Source organism: Ictalurus furcatus, chromosome 14, assembly GCF_023375685.1.
Source record: "Ictalurus furcatus strain D&B chromosome 14, Billie_1.0, whole genome shotgun sequence".
NCBI classification, from domain to species: Eukaryota; Metazoa; Chordata; class Actinopteri; order Siluriformes; family Ictaluridae; genus Ictalurus; species Ictalurus furcatus.
This window is the reverse complement of record NC_071268.1, coordinates 19,345,994-19,367,475: the sequence shown is the minus strand read 5'-3', so window position 1 is coordinate 19,367,475 and position 21,482 is coordinate 19,345,994. Positions and strand designations below refer to the sequence as shown.

General features: G+C 37.3%; 1 protein-coding gene across 1 annotated transcript in view; it reads right to left on the bottom strand.

Annotated features, from left to right (window-relative positions):
• Window positions 1–206: 206 nt before the first annotated feature.
• The window catches only part of wasla (WASP like actin nucleation promoting factor a), a 27,094-nt gene continuing 5,818 nt past the window's right edge, over window positions 207–21,482 (bottom strand). Inside the window, exons 2-11 of the mRNA XM_053641492.1 lie at window positions 18,857–18,991; window positions 18,627–18,713; window positions 17,820–17,916; window positions 15,477–15,500; window positions 12,296–12,476; window positions 11,502–11,544; window positions 10,444–10,597; window positions 5,846–6,390; window positions 4,808–4,916; window positions 207–1,364 (exon numbers count right to left, since the gene is read on the bottom strand). Of these exons, the coding sequence (XP_053497467.1) occupies window positions 1,303–1,364; window positions 4,808–4,916; window positions 5,846–6,390; window positions 10,444–10,597; window positions 11,502–11,544; window positions 12,296–12,476; window positions 15,477–15,500; window positions 17,820–17,916; window positions 18,627–18,713; window positions 18,857–18,991 (1,437 nt within the window). The 3' untranslated portion in view covers window positions 207–1,302. The remainder of the gene's footprint in view (window positions 1,365–4,807; window positions 4,917–5,845; window positions 6,391–10,443; window positions 10,598–11,501; window positions 11,545–12,295; window positions 12,477–15,476; window positions 15,501–17,819; window positions 17,917–18,626; window positions 18,714–18,856; window positions 18,992–21,482) is intronic.

Sequence of the window (21,482 nt, the reverse complement as noted above, 5' to 3'; positions counted from 1 at the left end):
AGTAAGAGCTACAGTTTTCCTGACTTGCACATCGCCTTTGACCCATTTATCTACGATTTGAGTGTCAACTAGGACAAAATTAACCATGTAAGACTTGCTCTGTCAAGGTTACATAACATTACATCACCAATACAACCTACCCTTGGACTTGAATTAGATTAGCAGGTAAGTGACTTGACAAAAACACTGACACAAACACAAATGACTGAGAAAATGAACCAATATTACCATTTATTTAAGTATACAATTTAGTGTTTTCATTCCACATTCCAACCCATTTGTAAGGTTTGATGTCAGTTTTATAGTTTGAATGCAGCACAATCCTTGAAGGATAGCAAAATTCAGACAAATACTGTTAAAACAGCATTAATTGCTACACAAAGATCCTTAGTATTGACCTTGCATGTGTTTGTCATGCATTTTAAAAAGCACTGGCTTTTTAAAAGCTTATTGTAAATGGTATAAGTTAGTGAACTCTTTGTGTAGTGTTCTTTCATGATATGACTTGAATAATAAAAAAAAAACTGTTATTGGGGATGTTCGATGGAAATATTTCGAAGTGAACTGCATTCACAACTTTGTCAGTTTCAATCTACAGCATTATCTTTTTCAATAACACCATAAAGCATGAAACTAAACAAATATAAAGCTGTCTATTGTTTCGCGTGCAGTGTTCAGTGAAATCTTAACCTGGTACTAAAAACCACAGGAAATAATCTGTGAAAATGCAGCACAATGTGGCGTTGTAGTGACTTCTGACTCGACGTCCGTGCAAAACATAACCGTAGTTCATCAGCCGAGTATACATTTACATAGTTACAGGATTGGTGGCTGTGTGGAGGGGTTAAATATTCTGAGAAGAACCTCTTACCAAAACACAGAGTGCTAGACTAGGACTTGTATAAGAAAAATCAAAAAGTACAGAAAAGCAGGGTATGAAAATAGCGTTTTCAATCGTTAATCAACAATTAACAAGAACATAGAGGATCCTGTCCATCTCCCTTTCCTTGTTAATGAGGGAACAGAAACATTCAAATCAACAAGTCAAGAAAGCCCTTCCTGGCATTAAACTTCACATGGTTATTCCAGGATATTACTTTACAGAGGATACATGACAATACTATACAGATTATATGAGGTATTGCACAAATTATTTAAAAAAAAAAAAAAAAAAAAAAAAAAAAAGGCAACAAAAATATACAGCGATTTGAAAGAACATGTACAGAGTTTGAGTACATTTTGGAAAGGTAAGAATTTAGTGTCACTTATTCTACCGGGTGGGTTATCGTAAGGAGACGAGGTCTAATCTTCCCATTCATCATCGTCCTCAAAGTCTTCGTCCTCATCGTCATCCTCATCTTCGTCTGTGAAATATAAATACAGTTTTAACTGTTTAATATCTTGGCCGCTACTAACTGCACGTGCCATTTTTAGTGAGCAACAAAAGGAAACTAAAATGTTTAAGTATAATTGAAGCTAAAGTGATAATCACTGAGACGAATGAAGTCTTTATCTTTTTTTGAAACTCTATTTAAGGTGGGATTAAGGGAAAGTTTTTGGACAATGAATATGTTTGCGTACACTAGAGATATTGTTTGTAAAATCCACACTTGCTCAAAAGTGCCTTTTATCTACAGAGCAGTGAGCCAAATCCATACAACAGTAGCGTTCCCAATCCTCGTGGTTACAGCATAATCTAGAACCTATACACATTTACCTAGCACACTCTAGAACCTACATACTGATACCTAGCATAATCTACACTTACCATTCACTTTATTAGGAACACCTGTACACTCATGCCATTATCTAACCAGGAATCATGTGGCAGCAGTGCAATAAAATAAATCCAACATCAGAAAGAAGAAAAAATATGATCTCTGTGACTTTGATCGTGGCATGGTTGTTGGTACCAGATGGGCCTGTGTGTGTACTTCAGAAACGGCTGATCTCCTGGATTTTTCACACACACAACGGTCTCAGGAGTTTACACAGGGTGGTATGGGAAAAAACCCAAAACCACAGAGCGATCGACAGTTCTGTGGGTGGAAACGCCTTGCGGATAAGAGAGGGCTGAGGAAAATGGCCAGATTGGTTTGAGCTGCCATGAAGGATATAGTACAATATAGTAAAGCATCTCAGAATGCACAACACATTAAAACTTCAGGTGGATAAGCTACAAAAGCAGATCTCCTCTGATCTCGCTCATCAACAAGGTTTCAGCCTGCAGACCCTCCACTCGTAGGATGTTTTTTGTTCTTCGCACCATTCTGTGCAAACTGTAGAGACGGTTGTGTGCGGACCTACACACTATTAGGCAGGTGGTTTTAATGTTATATTCTTTTACTTAGCGTAATCTTGAACATGTATGCTTATATCCACACAGGGTTCGACTCAAATCATCAACCTTCAAGGTACAAGAAAGATATGCAAGACTTTTTTCTGGCTCCGGCTGTCTTCAAATGAAAACTGAAGATCCCTTCTTTACTAAGCACTTAAATGAAGGAGAAAAACAAACAAACAAACAAAAAACTTGACTTGCTTTGTTGTTGTATTTATTTATTTATTTTTTACTCTGTGTTTTATCTTGAAGGTATTCTTATTGCCTGACCTATCTGTACTAGCATGAGGATATGTTTTTTTTTTTTTTTTTTTTTTAATGAAGCCTATATGCGCTTCTACAAGTTGCTCTGGATAAGAGCATCTTCCGAATGCAGTAAATGTATATTTAAAATGCAATACATTTTTTATTATTATTGTTATTTTTTTAGTTTATCAATTTACTCTTTCCCCTAATCTTTTATTGCATTACTCTGTGTGTGTGATTTTAAATTTTGCTTACATTTAAATATTTCATGAAACTTTATTACTTAATTTTAATGTTTAAACCCTAAACTTTAATTTAAAGTATTAAATATTTAAGTATTAATATTAAACATAATACATTAAATATTTACATACTGTCAGTTTGCTTGTGACTCCCTTAAAATTCCTCCAAGGAATATTCTTAGATGTCCTCAATGCTGAATTCAATCTTAGAGAGCGCCTTGAATATATGCGCCTATGAATTATAAAAATGATGGAATCACCACACTTAAAGGATGCTCACCTGGCTTCTTTACTCCGTAGCAAATAAACAAAATCACAGATATCACAATACAATTTTTGTTTATAGCTGAACATGACTTTGTGAAACATACTTCAAACAAATTATATGAAATAATTTTAACTAATGACCTGTTTTTTTTTTTTTTTCCCCCCAGATTAAATAGAGGAAAAAAATTATGGAAATCACCTTTGCATTTCTAAAACAAATACCAGCACAAGTCTAAAAAAATGCAAATTAGTCTGCAGTTAAAACAGAGTGCTAACAGACCTTAACCTTGGACTTTTTGAAAGGAAACATGGTCTCAACAAGAGAGTTATCAATTGAAACAATGGAAAGGATTATAAAACTCCTTCAAGAAGGAAATCCAACTTGGAGTCTGGCCAAAAATGTTGGTTGCTCCCAGTCAGCTGTGTATAACATTTGGTGCAAGTATAAACAAAATGGATAGGTTATAAAAGGAAAACATGGGTAGACCAAGGAAAATGACAAGCGTCAGCATAGAAAACAAAAGAGATACGCCTTGAAAATAAAAAATGCACAACAAAACAATTGAAAAACAAATGGGCGGGAACAGAAGTCAACGTTTGTGACATAACTGTAAGAAATCGCTGAATGAAACGGGATTTACATATAGAAAAGCAAAAAAATAATAAAAAAAACCCCCCCAAAAACCCAGTACTAACACCTCAACAGAAGAAAACAAGGTTACAGTGCGCTAAAGAGAAGCAACCATGGAGTGTGGATGATTGGATGAAAGTGATATTCAGTGTAGGGCTGTGATGGACGGTGGCCATGATCCATTCAGGCGAATTCTGCTATTTCACTTCGGGTTCTGCCGCTGCGATGGATCTCATTGGGAAACCAAATGTTACATCGGCAATCTGGTAACATTTTGGATTTGTGACTAACGAGAGAGAAACGTGCGACTGGGTCCAGTTCTCCACTTCCACATTCCACTTCTCCTCCTCCTCCCCTTGCGTGCAATCACAATACCGTATCCCACAGCTCCCTCAGGAGTTTCTCATTGCAACCACACGACACAACAAGGCTGTATTGAGTTGTTTCACTGGCAGAAGTGCAAAAATAAAGCCTCATTTAATTATTTTTATATTTATCTTTTTATTTAATTGAAGCCTATAAAATGATATTATATTACAATATATTATATAATATAGTGAGATAAACGTCAATCCGATTGAAAATTTATGGTGGAAATTTTAAAAAATTGGTCCATGACAAGGCTGCAAAGCTGATCTGTCAACTGCTACTCGAGAAATTGGAACCAGCTTGATGGAGGTTTTTTTTGATTGCTTGATTGTTTTTCGTTAATGAAATCCATGCCTCAGAGAATTCAGGCCCGAGGACGAGCAACAAAAGTACTAATCGTGATTTTTTTTTGGTTTGTTGATGATTCCAGAATTTTTTCCTCAACGCTGAGTGAATCCATATTTTTTTTTCCTCTACTTGATCTGGAAAAAATATGCCATTAATTAAAATAATTTTATTTAATTTGTTTGAGGTATGTTTCACGAAGCCAGAATGTTCAGCTATTAAACAAAAATTGTTGTGTGTCACATGTTTATTTGCTATGAAGTAAGAAAGCCAGGTGAACATCCTCCAAGTGTGATGATTGCATAATTTTTGCCAGGGATTGTAAATTCCAGGTAGGGTCTTTTAGCTCTAATAAACAGCTCTTACCTGAGGAATGGATGGCTTTGCTCCTCTTCTGCATCACCTCCATTAGTGCTCCTACGATACCCGATGCAGGAGCAGGTGTGGGTGGGCCTGAGTCCGAACTGTCTGATACCTTCACAGTGAAAGAGAAATTAGTCATTATCCAGTTAGCCATGATGAACTAAAGAGAAACGTGTCAATGCCTAAATTGTCAGCAGCATTAACACCCCCCACACCACAGAGTTTCATGCCACTCTGTCTCATGGTCACAAAAATATTGAGCACAATATTACAGACTGGGGCTGAGTTTGATGATTGATGATCAAACTCTTCTTAAAGAAGATTAAGTAAGAAATAACATAAAATTACATCAAATCAATGGCATCCATTCAGTACCATTTAATTTGTAATTAATAAAAATGTAAAAAAAAAAAAAAAAAATCACCATACCAACAACATCATTGAAAAGTGTAATCACAATCATTTATCATGATATCAATAATATATCGATATATTGTCCAGCCCTATTACAGAAAGAAAAAAACAAAGAGACTAGAAGACAGCAAGGAAAAATTCTGATGTGACCACTCTTAATAATAAGCAGCTCCTCCTTTTTTCACTGAACAAAGACACCGCAGACCATCCCACTTCATTTTTATTGACTCACACCATCAAGGCTCTTGATTTCACAGTTCACCTAAAGTTGGCATAAACTGAAAGTAACTGTGGGAATTATATTTGGTTTAGTTTGAGGACTGCTTTAGCTGAAATAGCAGAAAGGCATAGATATAATGTCAGAGTAATGAGTCAAAATGGTACAGCTACACCACTGATGTTGGCACCTCTGCATTTAAAAACAGACATAATCAGATTTGTTGGTAAATATTTAAAATAACCCAATGGTATTTATTTGATGTGTCAAGAATCTTGGACTTATACTTCAGTTTTCACCCTTTCTAAATCTATAAGAGTTTATACACCAAACAAAAGGTTGTGTAGGTTTCACTCTAGTTATCATGGTGGAAGATGTGTAATCTCTGAATGAGAGTGAGTGCTGCTGACCGTCTTGAGCTGAATGCCCTGGCGGATCTGGTCGAGTAGAGCGTCCCGGCCCGTGTTGGTGGATGCTGGACGCTGGCTGTTATTGTGGTCCACCTTCTTCAGTTGGGCGCCCTCTCTGATCTGCTCCAGCAGGGCTGACTTGCCCCCAGTGGGCAAGGGCACGGACTCCCCACCTCCGTCCACCTCGGGTGGGGGTGGGGGTCCAGGAGGAGGAGGAGGAGGAGGAGGAGGTGGAGGAGCTCCTCCTGTGGCTGGTGGTGGAGGTGGAGGAGGTGGAGGGTGAGACTGAGGGGCTTGGGGGGGCATGCTGGCATGAGCAGGAGGAGGGGGAGGTGGGTGGCCCCTGCTTGGAGGGGGAGGAGGAGGTGCTCCAAAGCCCTGGCGGGAAGGTGGAGGGGGCGGAGGAGCAGATGTTGGAGCTCTGGAAGGAGGAGGAGGAGGTGGTGCTCCTCGACTCCGGGCAGGGGGTGGGGGAGGAGGAGGACCAGAGTTGTGAGGAGGGGGTGGGGGAGGAGGACCGCCACGTGATGGAGGAGGTGGAGGTGCTAAAGCAGAAAAGAATGGAAAAAAAAAAAAAAAATTTGTTACAAAAAAAAACCTATTATTAGTTGCTGTTCTTCAGTACAAGAAATATGCAGCAAAGGAAAATTATGCACAGTTAATACTTTCCGGCAGAGGGGGATTTTTCACTGAACTTTGCTGCTTTGCTTTTTGGTCTTCCAGATCTTACCTTGACATCCACAGTTCCACTTAATTAACATTCCTTAAGGACATTTTGGACAGTGGATACTGAAATTGTGAGCAGGTAGTGCTTTGATATCTTTATAAACGTTCCTTGCTTTGTAGGCATCAGTTCACTTCCTTTCATCCACAGTCAGCTGCTTAGAGGAGCTGGTTGTTGAGTGTTAGCACAAGAGTCGGAGAATTTATTACGCTCTTTACTAAACAAATAAATCAAGGATTAATGACTTAATTAAGTGCTGAGACTTTACAACTGGAAGGGTGTCCAAGCTTTTGCACATGCCATAATTTCTATTTTTTGAGTTAATCAAATATAAAAGTAACTGTTCATAAACATTTGCAGTATTTTTTAAATATAGTTTGCTGCAGAGGTTGTTTACTGCTTTTCACTTTAAAAAAAAAAAAAAGCGCAATAAAACGTGATTTGGCCAGGGTTGCCCAAACTTTTACATATATCTGTAAAGAATTAGCTGTTTTTGCACATCTGTGCCATTAGAACCATATTATTGTTGTTCTGTGAACTTATACTATAGCTACTGTGTATATACTGACTACCTACATTGCCCTCCATTAATACTGGCACCCTTGGTAAATATGAGCAAAGAAGGCTGTGAAAAATTGACTTTATCGTCTAACTTTTTGTTAAAAAAAAATTCACAAAAATACTCAGCTCTCATGGACATCAAACAATCGAAAGAACACAGATTTATTAAAAAAATTAATAAAAAAAAAAAATACCTTTAAATATATGTGTGGCACAATTATTAACACCCTTTTAGGCAATACTTTGTGCTACCTCACTTTACCAAGATAACAGCTCTGAGTCTTCTCTTATAATACCTGATGAGGCTGGAAAATACATGGTAAGGGATCTGAGACCATTCCTCCATACAGAATCTCTCCAGATCCTTCAAATTTCGAGGTCCACGCTGGTGGACTCTCCTTTTCAGTTCACCCCACAGGTTTTCTATGACGTTCAGGTCAGGAGACTGGGATGGCCATGACAGGACCTTGATTTTGTGGTCCTCTGGCAGAAAAACAGCCCCAAAACATTAAAGATCCACCACCATATTTAACCCTGAGCATGAGGAACTTTTCCATATGGCTACCTCTCTGTATGCACCAAAACCACCTCTGGTGTTTATTGCCAAAAAGCTCTATTTTGGTTTCATCTGACCATAGAACCCGATCCCATTTGAAGTTCCAGTTGTGTCTGGCAAACTGAAGAGGCTTGAGTTTGTTTTTGGATGAGAGTAGAGGCTTTTTTTCTTGAAACCGTTCCAAACCACTTTTGGTGATGTAGATGACTTCGGATTGTAGTTTTGGAGACTTTCTGACCCCAAGACGCAACCAACTTCTGCAATTCTCCAGCTGTGATCCTTGGAGAGTTTTTGGCCACTTGAACCATCCTCTTCACAGTGCATTGAGTGTATATAGACACACATCCAATTCCAGGTTTATTCATAATATTTCCAGTTGACTAGAACTTCTTAATTATTGCCCTGATGGTGGAAATGGGCATTTTCAATGCTTGTGCTATTTTCTTATAACCACTTCCTATTTTGTGAAGCTCAACAACCTTTTGCCGCACATCACAGCTATATTCCTTGGTTTAACCCATTGTGATTAATGACTAAGGGAATTTGGCCTGTGTGTTACCTCATATTTATACCCCTGTGAAACAGGAAGTCATGGTTGAACAATTTCCTGTTCCTAGTCACCCAGGTGTACTAAAATGTAGAATATCAATGGGAAATTGATTGCAGTTGTTTGTTATCCATGAGGGTAGAGTATTTTTTTGTGAATTTTTTTTAACAAAAGATCAAAAGGTTAAACAAAGACAATTTTTCACAGCCTTCTTTGCTCATATTTACCAAGGGTGCCACTATTAGTGGAGGGCACTGTATGTACTGTAATGTGCTGCCATCGGACTGAAATAGCTTTGCACCTGCTCGTCTTACACAATGACTTATCTATTTTATCTTGAACTATAACAGTTTATTTATTACAAATTATTTAAACTAAATACACATTGGATTGTGAAAACAGACTTTTTTTCTTTAGACATCCTTTAAACTGTTTTACATCAACGATCAGTGAGTTATTACTACATTACACACACAGGCTTGGCCACAAAGCCTGCAGTCACTCATCCATTAAATGTGTCAGGAGGTCTTAAAGGGCCCATGGCATCAAATTAGGCATTTCAGAATGACAAAACATTTACTTAATAGTCATTTCAGTTTTACAGTGTCACCTCATGGAAAATCGAGAAACTTAGGGGCAAATACTTTATTTGTGTGCAATGAAATGCCCTCCAGAGTGCTTAAATCATCCCTCCCATAAACATTCTTTCCATCCAATACAAAAGCATATTAAACCAAAGAATTAAACTGAAATCCTTTAGCCATTTCATGGGCTCTTTAAGAAGTAATTTGAAAGCCAAGTAAACAAACCCAGCCAAAACACTGCACACCACACTAACAATCGCTTAAAACATCTAGTGCATGCAAATCTACTGTCAGATTCCAGCTAGAGGAAAAAAGTTGGCTACACCTACCATTCCACCGGGGGGGACCTAAAGACAAATAACACAGACGTATAAAATATACAACTTTGCTTAAACAGTCCCTTGATTCTTTTATTTCAAGAAATGTTACGTAATATGGAGGTGTTTAGAGGAAGCAGTCCTTCATCAGTCTTTCTCTGAACTTCTATTTACACAATTCACAGTAAACAGGGACAGGAATTTTCTATCAGTAAATGGTTAGCAAACTGGTAACCTAAATGCTTAGTCAGTTAAAGATTTAGATTTAACTTTTGGGTGTGTCTACTCATAGAAAAAAAAAAGTGACATATTGATCCCTCACACGCAGAAGCACTGAATCCAACTTTATGGGCATTTAATCTGCTTTGTCATGTGTACAAAGGAGACCAGTGCAGACCGACGGTTAGCTAGCCATGGTAACAAGCTGACTTTATTGAAATTCCCTAGCAGTCTGCAATTTTTCTTGTTATTGCCATTTTATATAAAAAAGTTCCACCAATTTGATTGGACAAGTGTGTTCCAAGTGTGCTGATATTTAGTCCAACATCACTGGTACATTTCACCATATGTGTGTGTGTGTGTGTGTGTGTGTGTGTGCGCGTGTGTGCGCGCGCGCGCGCGCGCGCATCACGTTGCTTGTCTGTGTTTCCTACGTAAAATTCCAATTCTAGAAGACTATTACACTGAAACCATTACTACAATTACTACGGGCTGTCAATCGGCCTGTACGTTGCCATGGCAACTTGCAGCACTCCATCCAGATGTGGCTGTTCACATCTGTTCAAACTGGGATGTGATGGTCAAGTGTGCACAAACTTTTGGCCATATAGTGTAGTAATCAGTCACTCTATGTGTGCCAATAGAGACGGTCACAAAGTCGCAAATATAGATGTATAATATTGTAAAGATATAAGAGGGAGGAGCTCAAGTCTAATTTCATCCGAGCAAATCGAGACCACTCATAAAAACTAACCTGAAGTCAAAACAATCATTATGTTGCTTGGCAAGTTTTTTGTTAACTAAAGAAATCCTAACCAAACTACTTTTAAATTTGCGAGCCAAATAGCCTTGTTTATATTCAGCGTGAAATCGCTCCCTGCTGTAATATTGCTTAAGGAACGTCGAATCGATTTATATTCCTGTGAAAAGCAGTGAGAGCTTCACTGATTAAATGTGCATTACCTTATGCAGCGTCCAAGTTCAAACAAATGTCTTAATAATACCTAATTAATATACGTCTATGGGTTGTATTTCAGACTTTTTAATGACCTGTGCATATGATACTGTAGGAGTGATGTTCAGTGCTCACCTTGTCTTTTCAGTTCATTCTTGACAGCCTCCACGCCTCCCTTCTTCTCGATGAAGTCATAGATCACCTTTGACGTTTTCTTGTCTTTGAGCTGTGCTTCAGAGATGCCGCACATGTCGAACAGGTTCTTCAGCTCTGGGTCCAGGTTATTCAGCTGAAATGAAGGCATGAACAATCAATTACATATCAAATTTCAGAAATAAAATATAAATAACTACAGCACAACTCTTTTACTCTTCTCATGAAAAGCATGTTGTTTTCAAACTTCTGCCAATAAAAATGAATTGGTTGAAATAATCAAGCAATTTCTTATTGGTGTCAATTCTAAATCAAGTTTTCTTTTAATAAATGATGGATGTACAGCAAGCAAACAAATAATAATGTGCTGAAATTCCTAGCAAACTGAAAAATCTGTAGAATTTTTGATTATGCAGCATTGCACGGTGGTTTGATTATGTTGTTTTACTGTCTGGGACAGACATTTAGTCCAATCCTGACACCATGTGGCAGGCTTTGTTTGGGTAACAGGATAACCCACTACATTACACAAAAAAAACAAAAATGTACCAGTCATGATAGTCTGTTTTTTTGTGTTTTTTTTTTTAAGATGTAGAAGGATATACATTGCTTCCTTTATATTGAGAAATATCTTCTTGATTGACTTTAATAAATAAATAAATAAATAAATAAATAAATAAATACATACATAAATAATTTAAGATGTGGTATATATTCTACATACCAACTACAATGCAGAGACAGCAATACGTATGCAAGTAGTACGATGAACAAGCATAATGCAAAGATACAAACTGTAATATGCATGTAATTATGATGCATAAGTACAACACAGAGACAAAGTGTAATATGCCACTTGCCGTGTGGGATGAGAGGGTGTGTAACAGAATTAGAGCAGAGCCTGTGTGAACACAAGGCCATTCACACTGACATGCCAGTGCCACACAGGTCGGCATTGTGTTCTAAAAAAGAGTCACTTCAGTATGCATGCATGTGTGAGGGTGAGCACGAGTGACAGAGCAAACCCTTGTAGTACTTACATCGAAGCCTGTGTTCGGGTCCCAGCCTACATGGCCGATGTGTCTGTTAAGAGACATGAGAGAGTCTGTGTTAGTACATAAGGATACAGCAAGATAAACCAATGCACACAGAAAAGATATTCCTTTGTCTCAGTGTATTTCAGCCATTTTATGTGCATTATGACCATGGATTAATAACCAGCACATGCTCGGTTATGAGAATCATGTACAAAGAAACAATATATTCCAGCACAAAAAACCTGAACAGATACCTTAAGGTGGCCCAGATTAAAGGTCAACCAACAGTGTGTGGATTTTACCGATGACGATAACTAAGTCGGGCGGTACCTGCCGATAACGCATTAATCAACCGATATGTTTTCATTCAGTATCAGTTTTAAAAACTAACACTCAAAGTAAAATATTGATGAACTTTATTACAAAAATAAACAGTACTGACTGTACCATGAAAATTTACTGTACTTTTAAAAAAAATTTAATAAATATAAATATTAATAGATATTAACCATTAATAAATAAAAGTAAATACAAATAAAAGTAAATAAAAGATATACATTCCAAATAACAAATAAAAATAGAGATCTCCAAAATGAATAATAAAAAAAACCCACTTCAAATAACAACAAAATTTGTCAGTGAATTAAATTTTTTTTTATTTTGCCTTTAGAGGCCGCTCTCGTTCTACCAGGAAAAGTCCGGTGTGAATTTTTGCCGGTAACTGAGCGGTAAAACTGATCAATCGGGCGACATCTAGCCCAGATGCTGGTCCACTGGTAAAGAATGAAAAGACTTACTGGAAATTGCTGGGAGTCCCGATGTCAGCCTTCGTCAGTTTCTTCCTCTTGCCTTTCACCTTCTTCTCTTTCTTGTTAAGGTTACTGTGCACCATGTTGTTCATGTGGGAATTGTTATGGAAGCTCACATTGTTAATTTCTGGGTTCTTGATGTCCACCGTCGCCATTGGCAACGTGGGTCCTGGACACAGCACATAAAACAATGACTGTTATCAAGAACATCATTTAAATTCCAGTTCTGTTATCCATATTGCTGAGCAGGGAGACTGTCCTGCTGGCTGAGCTCTCAGAGTTTGTGGTGCCAACAAGAACTTATTCTTTCCATGCACAGACAATGAGGGGGTGTTCTAAAACCCATCCACAGCCAACAGTGCATCTCACACTCACACACACACAAAAACACACACACACACACACACACACACACACACACACACACATTCCCGACAATGCGAACTTTAATTCCATCTCAGTTTAAAGCAACTTGGACATAGCTCAGGACACAGATCTTTGTTTCTGTAATTAAAAAAAGAATGATGCCAATTTCCAAGAATTTACTTTCTGACATAAAAAGTCAGGAGGGTGAGAAGACAAAAAAAATCTTTAAATGACTCATGAAATGACAAATTGTATCGGTACAAAGTCTAAGGGTTGATAAATATATATGCTTTGTAAATCTGTGCACATGTGCAGGCACTGTGAGCAGATGTTTACATATAGTTTACATCATACTTCTACGGAAACTGAAAGTGTCCACACGGGGGCAGTGTTGCCATCATATGCCAGCCTGTGAGTTTTCTCTGGTGCCAGCCCATTCTCCAACACATTCTTTCCAGTTACTTTAAAATATATTTACAATCTGTAAAAATTGTATTAAATACAGCTCTATCATCAAGACATACATGTGGATCTGTGTGCTAAGTCTCAGGAAAAACAATGCGAGGTGGAAAAAATAAGGGGGACCAAAAATAACCTATGCTCTGCAAGAATGTGTACCAAGGTCAAATGTAATTGATGACCCATGATGTACAGAGACTGTTAAATGACGGAAGGAAGGAAATCTCATTTCACTGTAGGAGAGAATAGACAGAAGAACCAAAGTACAGAAATAAACATTAATTTGAGTTATTTACACTGCACTTGGTTATAATCCCTGTACAAGAATTAACCGTTAAATTACAGTTCTGTCAATCAGCATGTGGGACAAAAAACTGATGGGGCCTCAGTTCTAGCTCGAGTACAGGCATGGTGTACACTCGGGCTTACAAAACACAGCTTGCTATGATGGTATAAGCCCCAGAAAAGACTGGTGGGTTTTTTAAGTCTTAAACCAACAAGGAAAAAGAATTCACATTACAGAATATTTTATATATATATATATATATATATATATATATATATATATATATATATATATATATATATATATAAACAAACAGACTGAGCCCCATGATTACAGACAAACCAGATACACTTCAAGTCAAGTAAACCTAATTTGATTAAGCTTGGCTGACAGAGAATTAAGAAGATGGCAACAATTCTTATTTAGAAAGAGGAAATTGGAAGGCATCTTTGGAAATAAGGGAAGAAGAAAAAATCCTTCCCCCCTGCAACAGAGGATTAAATTGGATTGGAAATAACCTCATTTTTCTGAGAACAATTCATAAGAAGTTATTCTTTCTAGAGCAGCAACTAATCGATAAAATCGATAATAATCGATTATGAAAATCGTTGTCAACGAATCTCATTATTGATTAGTTGGTCTGCACGTGGCAATGTTTACTCATCGCGTTACTTCTGTTCCAAAAACACGCATTGGAGAGAACAGAACATAGTTGTGTCCCAAATGACTTATTATACACTTACACTATACACGCTACCGTCTAGTGTGTGAATTTTAGAAGGGTCGTATCGTCTCAAATGGAACAATAGCTTTTTTTTTTAATATCTGGAAGTATAATCCGTTTCCCAGTTAATGGCACATGATATCATACACATGCATTGCGTGCCCAGAGTCAACGACGAATTTCTTCAGTTTACTGTTGATGTCAGCGTTACCTTTTATGCCCAACATGACCTCAGTCACCATCAGACAGAGTAATCGTCAAGTGACAGCCGGAAAAAAAAAAAAAAAAAAAAAAAAAAAAAGAGTGCTACCCGCAAAGGCAGGGGGTCACTTTATATTAAATGCCGTGAAGAAGATTGTAAACTGTAAACCTTGCAAAGCGGCGCTTGTGTAGCACGGAAGCATGACAGTGATGCACGAGCACAAACTTATGTTTATATCCACAATGCTCCACTGTGTGAAAAGGGTTGAGCAAATTGGTGCGAGCTGCTTAAAAGATTCAGTTTAATTCAAGTTTATTGTCATTATATGCTGTACTTGCACGCTTGCAGCGTAAATCCCGGTGTTTATAATAACAGGAACGATCTATTTGTAACGAGGCCTCGTGGCTCCTCACTCGCAATGTACACGCAGTGGGAGCTCAAGTAAGGTCTGAAATGTGTAATTAAAATGCTACGAGCAAAGTACACATAAGCAAAACAATATGCCTAAAGGCAGTGAGTAACAGAAACCATGAGGTGCAGTGGAAGTGAGATTTTATTATTAATTTAGAAATGTAGTTTAATTATCCATAAAAACACTTATATAAAACTTTATATAGATAAATACTGCTTTTCAATACTGCTCGATCAATACTGCTTTTCAATGGCAAACAGCACATTGCTGATAGAATACAGATTTGGTTGAGGAGGCACATACGCACAAAGGTTTATTTCATGCTATAAACAGTACACTGTGTACAGATGAATGAAGATGGTGATGTTTGAGGTTTTCTGGGCAGATCACAGCGCTAACTTGGGGCAGTGATATTGAGTCTGGCGTCCCCAGCTAGTGCCATATTAGTTAAAATTGAAGGTCTTAAACAGAAAACCATATATCATTGTCATTTTTATTAATGACCTCATAAATGTAACTATTTATAACAGCATGTAGTATATAAACACGTCAGAGCTGTACACTTTTCCAGGTCATTTATAATATAAGAGCAGTATGAGAAGATTTTTCTATTTGATTCACTGTATTTCTTAACATTTGTGCCATTGTAGGAGCAACTGCTTGATTAAAATAACAATCAAAATTAAAATTAGCATGGAATGCAAGTACTAGAGCACGTACCATTTGGTGGGTCACGTCTTTTCTCTGCAAAAACAAAATTAACAATGTTAAAATATTGGGGGCGACTCAAAGGTAAGAACTTTTCAGCAGAAAGGGAACTGAAAGTCAGGTGATAGTTTTTTTTAGTGTGAGGTTAGTTTGTTAAGGATTAGACTGAGAGACATCTGTAAGAAGACTAAAGCCGACGTGAAGTACTCAGGAACGTGAATACGACTACACGGTTATGAGGCTCTGATTATTCTCAAATCTCAGCTCTGATTATTTTTTTTTGTCTTACAGACATGATTGTTTTTTGGGGAATAAATATCAAAAAGCTTATGACATACAATTACGGAGGTGTGAGAATAGGGAAAACAGGTCTAACGATAAGCACAGTCAGCATGGAGCCCTGTCTGAAAAACGCTCCATCCACACACAGAAAACCTCAAACCTCAAAGCCCAGCATGCAAAACAGAGCAGGAAAGACTGGACATAAGCCACAAAGGAGCGAGGGGGAGGGAGAGAGACAGACACAGAGAGCGAGAGAGAGAGCGAGAGCGAGAGCATGTGTGTGCTGTGCTCGTGACAGGAGAAAGACCGTCATTTCCTTAGTCTGCAGAATTCATATTATAGACTAAGGAAACAGAATAATGACTTGTAGCCTCTATGAAAAAAGTAAGTGAAGCCACATATAAAATATAAAAATTTATAATGGTTTAAGTTCTTTGTGGTCTAAGTGCTTCACCTCAAAAATAAATCATTCTACACAGTAGCGGCTCGTCCATACGGGAAGGTGGGGCAGAGCCGCTCCATTTACATCAGCTGCTCATCAAATAGTCCTCATCTACAACTCTACACACTTTAAATCCCAGCAAAATACTTATTTCTCCTTTTGAGTGACCAACGATATTTGACAATAATGCTATATTTGACAGATATAAGCTGATTTTCGGTTGACTTGCTCGCCTTTCTAAGATGTTGCAATCTTGCAAGTCCTCACTTGCTCATTTATCTGCGTAGAGTATTAACTGCAAAAATGGGAATAAGTGCTAATAAAAACCCACTGAGGAAGGAATCATGCTGCACCATGTTCACGCTATTAACATTTTCAGTGGAAAAAGAACACCAGACAGGACAGTTAATAATCAGGTTGCCAGATTGGGCAAGTTTAAAAATACTCCACGACTGCCAAAAAACATGTTTTAAGATATTTTGCAAAGACTGGAAGAGGGAATGGGGGATATAGACTGGATAATATCTGTACATCACAAATACACGTGAAATACTTTTTCGCCCAAACCAAAAGCTGAGAAAATGAAGAAACGTATAAAATTTTCTGATCTAGTTACAGGCCGTTTAAGTGGTTTTTGTACACAGTTCGTCTCAAACTGAGCTGCTAGACTACACTGGACGACAATGTTGTCAACTCTCAACTGCCTATTACGGACTAGCTCTAAAAATTAAGTAAAGAGTAGCCTATAGAATAAGTGTTCCTCGACTTAATTTGCTTTGAAGCTATGTTGTCATTAATGTTGTCTTGCCTCACCAAAAACTATGGTCATGAGCCACTACTGATTACATCAATAATTAATCAAATATTAGAACTCACCCCCAATCAGTTAACTCAATAATAACAAAAAATGATTTAAAGTAAAAATAGACTATTTATAATGTTAACTAGTTTTGTTTGGAGATTATTACCAAGCTATTTTGACTTTAACTTGAGCTAACAGGTGTTTAGGGATTTCTTTCCTAACATCCAACACTAATTTCGTTCATCATTCCTCATAAAAACAGAAAACTAACATAAAAATATGAAGGAATAGCAACAGGCATATTTCCTATCAGTTAGATATTATCAGTTGGTGATAACATATGGAGGTTCAGGCAACAATGTGCTTTCTGGGTTCGTGTTTGTTGTGTGAGAGGATGTGGTTTGCGCTGTGCAGAATTAGTTCTGGTTTGGACCCATTGTGAAGAAGCAATCAGTGCTAACTGCCATGCTATTGTTAAAGTGCATGGAAAATAACAGCAAGTAGCCAAGCTATAACAAAACTCTTATAGCATATTTAAGTGTAATGCGTTCACACTTTATGACATGTCGTTAATACGGATCTAGCATAATGTAAGGGTATACTATTAAGTCAGATTTCCTTATTATGCGAGATCGTCAAAAAGGATATACCCTCCTAGATGTGCTAGCATCATAAATATTGTACGAATACATTTATTTGTGAAGAGTATATGAAGTGGATACAGACTAGCGTAAAAAATAATAAAATCACATCACCATGTGACGCTTGTGCACGAAGGATAAAAGAAGTGAGAAATGCAAGAAGCCAAAAGAAAGACTGGCATAATCACCGGTTTTCTTCTGTCGTCTGCAGAGGAGGTCATTAAGGGCAACGCGGAATCGTTTTGCTTCCTCTTCATTAGCAAAATTCAGGCCGATCTGGCAAGACTGAAACGCACAGAGCACAGACAGCCTTTCAGACTACACATGTTCAGTGCTAGAGATCAAGAAGCATGCACTGGAAAAATTACAAATACCACTCATAAGTTATAAAACACAGGATGCAAATCTACAGACATAGATGCTTTGATAAGATAACTGGCTTACAAGGAATGCTGAAGCGGAACAGTGTGTATGCAACATATGTATGTACAGTCATGTTAAAAGCCCACTAAATAATACATTATATTTCAGTTTCTGTAATCACTGGGGATCAAACGCAGGCATAAACCGCTGAACCCCTTAACTGCTTAGTCATTAATGTCTTCATTTTGCTTGCTGATATTGCTGGCTAGGAATAATAACTCTTTCAATGATAGGTTGCGATATTGCTATTATATTATTGTGGACAGAGCTAGCAACAGCTGTTCCCTTTAGCTACACTGAGACATGCCACAGTAAATTGATCTAAAATTAGGCTGGCCATCATAAAACTGCAGCCCAAAGAGATGTGTGCTTTAAAACTGATTATGATAACACCATAAGTTGTGATTATAAGTAATAAATATAATAAAATATTAAATGGCGTGAAAATATAATACACACACAGCAATCATCTAATGTACCCTTATAGAAAAGAAAGCCTTTCTCACAGAGAACAGTCGAATTCGGAAAGCTTACTGGATGCAATCGTATGATTAGAAGCGAACAGGACTTACATCCCCTGGAAATGTGATAAAGTAAGGTCTTGAACTATTGCTTGTAAAATTAGTGTACAGCTCCTGCTCGAACTTAGTTTTTCCATCCTGCAAAACAAAATATTGAACTGAATAATGTCCATTCTCCATCCATGTATGTTTATGCATAAACTCATGATCTGGAATTTCCTAATACACACACACACACACACACACACACACACACACAGGGATATCTGCAGCAAACTCACCTTGATATCAAACACACGAATGAAATAAGACCTCTGAGGGTTGTCTTTCACCAAGCAGGCCACTCCACAGCATCGTTTGCTCCAAGACGGACCTCTGTCTGCTGCATACACCTGCACCACTGCTGAACACAGAGTCTGCCAAGAACACAAGCACAGCTTCCTGTCAAACAAGCTGTAAAACTACCAAGTTAATTCAACTGGAGTCTGACACATACATATATATATATATATATATATATATATATATATATATATATATATATATATATATATATATATATATACACAAACATACATATTATAGTTAATAACTAGGCTGACTAACTGCAGTCTAGCAACACACAAGCTGTTTTTATCTATCTAAATGTTATTCGTTAATTATGAGCAACAGCTTGCAAAATATTACAAAGAAATCTATTGAATTTTTTCCGACACAAACACAGCTTTTTCATTTAAAAAGTGTTTCTAGTTTCCTGATGATTATTTTGGATACAGGATGTTCAGTTGTGACATCAATGTGATGCCATAAATACAGAATATGAAATGAAAACATTGACTGATTGTACTAGTCAAAAGGGGAATTTATTTGAATAATTTAATAAAATAAAACCAGCAGAAGAATGCACGTGATATGAAAGATGTTTCTGTGGGGGAATCATCCCGCTGAATCCATATAAAAGATCTAAACTCAATATCATTCATCAGCAGACCGTATGTGTTCTTAATAAGTCCCTACTTTCATCCCTCTTTAAGAAAACAAGGTGTGTCCCAAATCACATACTTGACAATTCAAACAACAACACATGACAATTCAAACAACAACAAATGCATTTCAACTAGGGCTGCAACTAACGATTATTTTCATAATCGAATAGATGGCCGATTATTTTTTTGATTAATTGGACGGGGGCAAACTTTCTGTACCATTTTTTCGCTTATTTAAAATAAAATACACAAACTGAGTGTTACAAATATAAACTTCAGACTAAAACTTTACACAACTGTTTGTCCAATTATATAAGACTGAAAAGAACCCAATACACACACACACACACACACACACAAACACACACACACACACACACACACACACACACACAAGAATATGTATTATTCATTTAGGACAGTAGTTTAATTCAGTGCTTTTTGTGCATCCATAAAAATAATGGATAAATACTTATCTATAATATAAACTAAAACATAACTTTATATTATATAATAGTATTTATGCATTACTTTTTATAAAAGGTAACGCTGACAAACAGAAAAGTGAAGATAGTCATTGTCAGTGACTCTGGGTATCTGCTAAAGCTAGCAGCGTCACATTACGTGCTTATGACATCATGCGCCGTCCACTAGGAAGCATCTTATACTTCCGGTTAGTTAAAAAAAAAATGCTAAGGTTCCTTTTGAGACTATATTACCTTTCTAAACTTCACACAGTAGACAGTAGAGTACACAGTGTATAGTGTAAGTGTATAGTACGTCATTTGGGACACACCTTTAGAATTTACTCCGAAGCGTGTTTTCGGAACAGAAGTAACGTAGTGAGTAAACGTACCCCATGATGCGCGCAGACCAACTAATCGATAATGAGATTCATTGACAATGATTTTCATAATCGATTATCATCAATTTTATCGATTAGTTGTTGCAGCTCTGATTTTAAGTATCCGGATGATGCACTTATTCAACCGAACAAACCGAAGTGTGGAGTGCTGGACACTTCATGCACTCAACGGTCACAGCTTTGCTTACGTAGTGGAAGAGGGGAGGTGCTACCAGGCGCTTTTACTCAGAAATTTGCTCAATATCAAAAAAGGTCATGTTGGGCATTACCGGTAACATTGACAAACAGTAAAATAAAGAAATTAATTTTCGTTGACTCTAGGTATTCTGCTAAAACTAGCGGCGTCGCCTGGGAAACGCCTTATACTTCCGGTTAATAACTTCCATTAGAGCTCCATTTGAGATGATGCTACCCTTCTAAAATTCATACACTAGACAGTAGAGTACATATTGTGTAGTGTAAGTGCATGGTGTATAGGACGTCATAGCTAAAGATCTGTATACCAGCACTCACACCCCAGAAGCTCAGCTGATTTGAAATAGCCGACAACAGAACTGAGGACATGTGGCACTAAACCTAAATGCTTGCTTAAATGATAAAATGACACAGAGATAACATAAATGATAATCGTCTGCAAAGTGTCATCTGATTAAATTTCTAACGCACAACTGAGATTTTAACAGACACATTTCTCCACTTACTGACAACACACACGTTTCTAACTTCAACACTAACGGTTGTGTTAATGCTAGTCAGCTTGCCTTATGGAGTTAAAAGACCAAACACACTAGCCACGGGATGTTTTCCTCTTCAGGTGCTCACTGAACATTACCGTTTCCCTGAACTTTGGATGATTTCACATAGTTTTGCTGACCTTCAGGATATTATTCCATGTTCTCAGTTGGTCGTATCTGCTTAGCCAAAGAAACTGACTCTGTCTAAAGTGAAATATAAATACCTTCAGGAAAAAGACTTTATTGGTACCACACTGAGTCAAGTACATAGAACATGCATGTAGAACAAGGAAATGGCAATAAAATAATAAACAAGATTAAA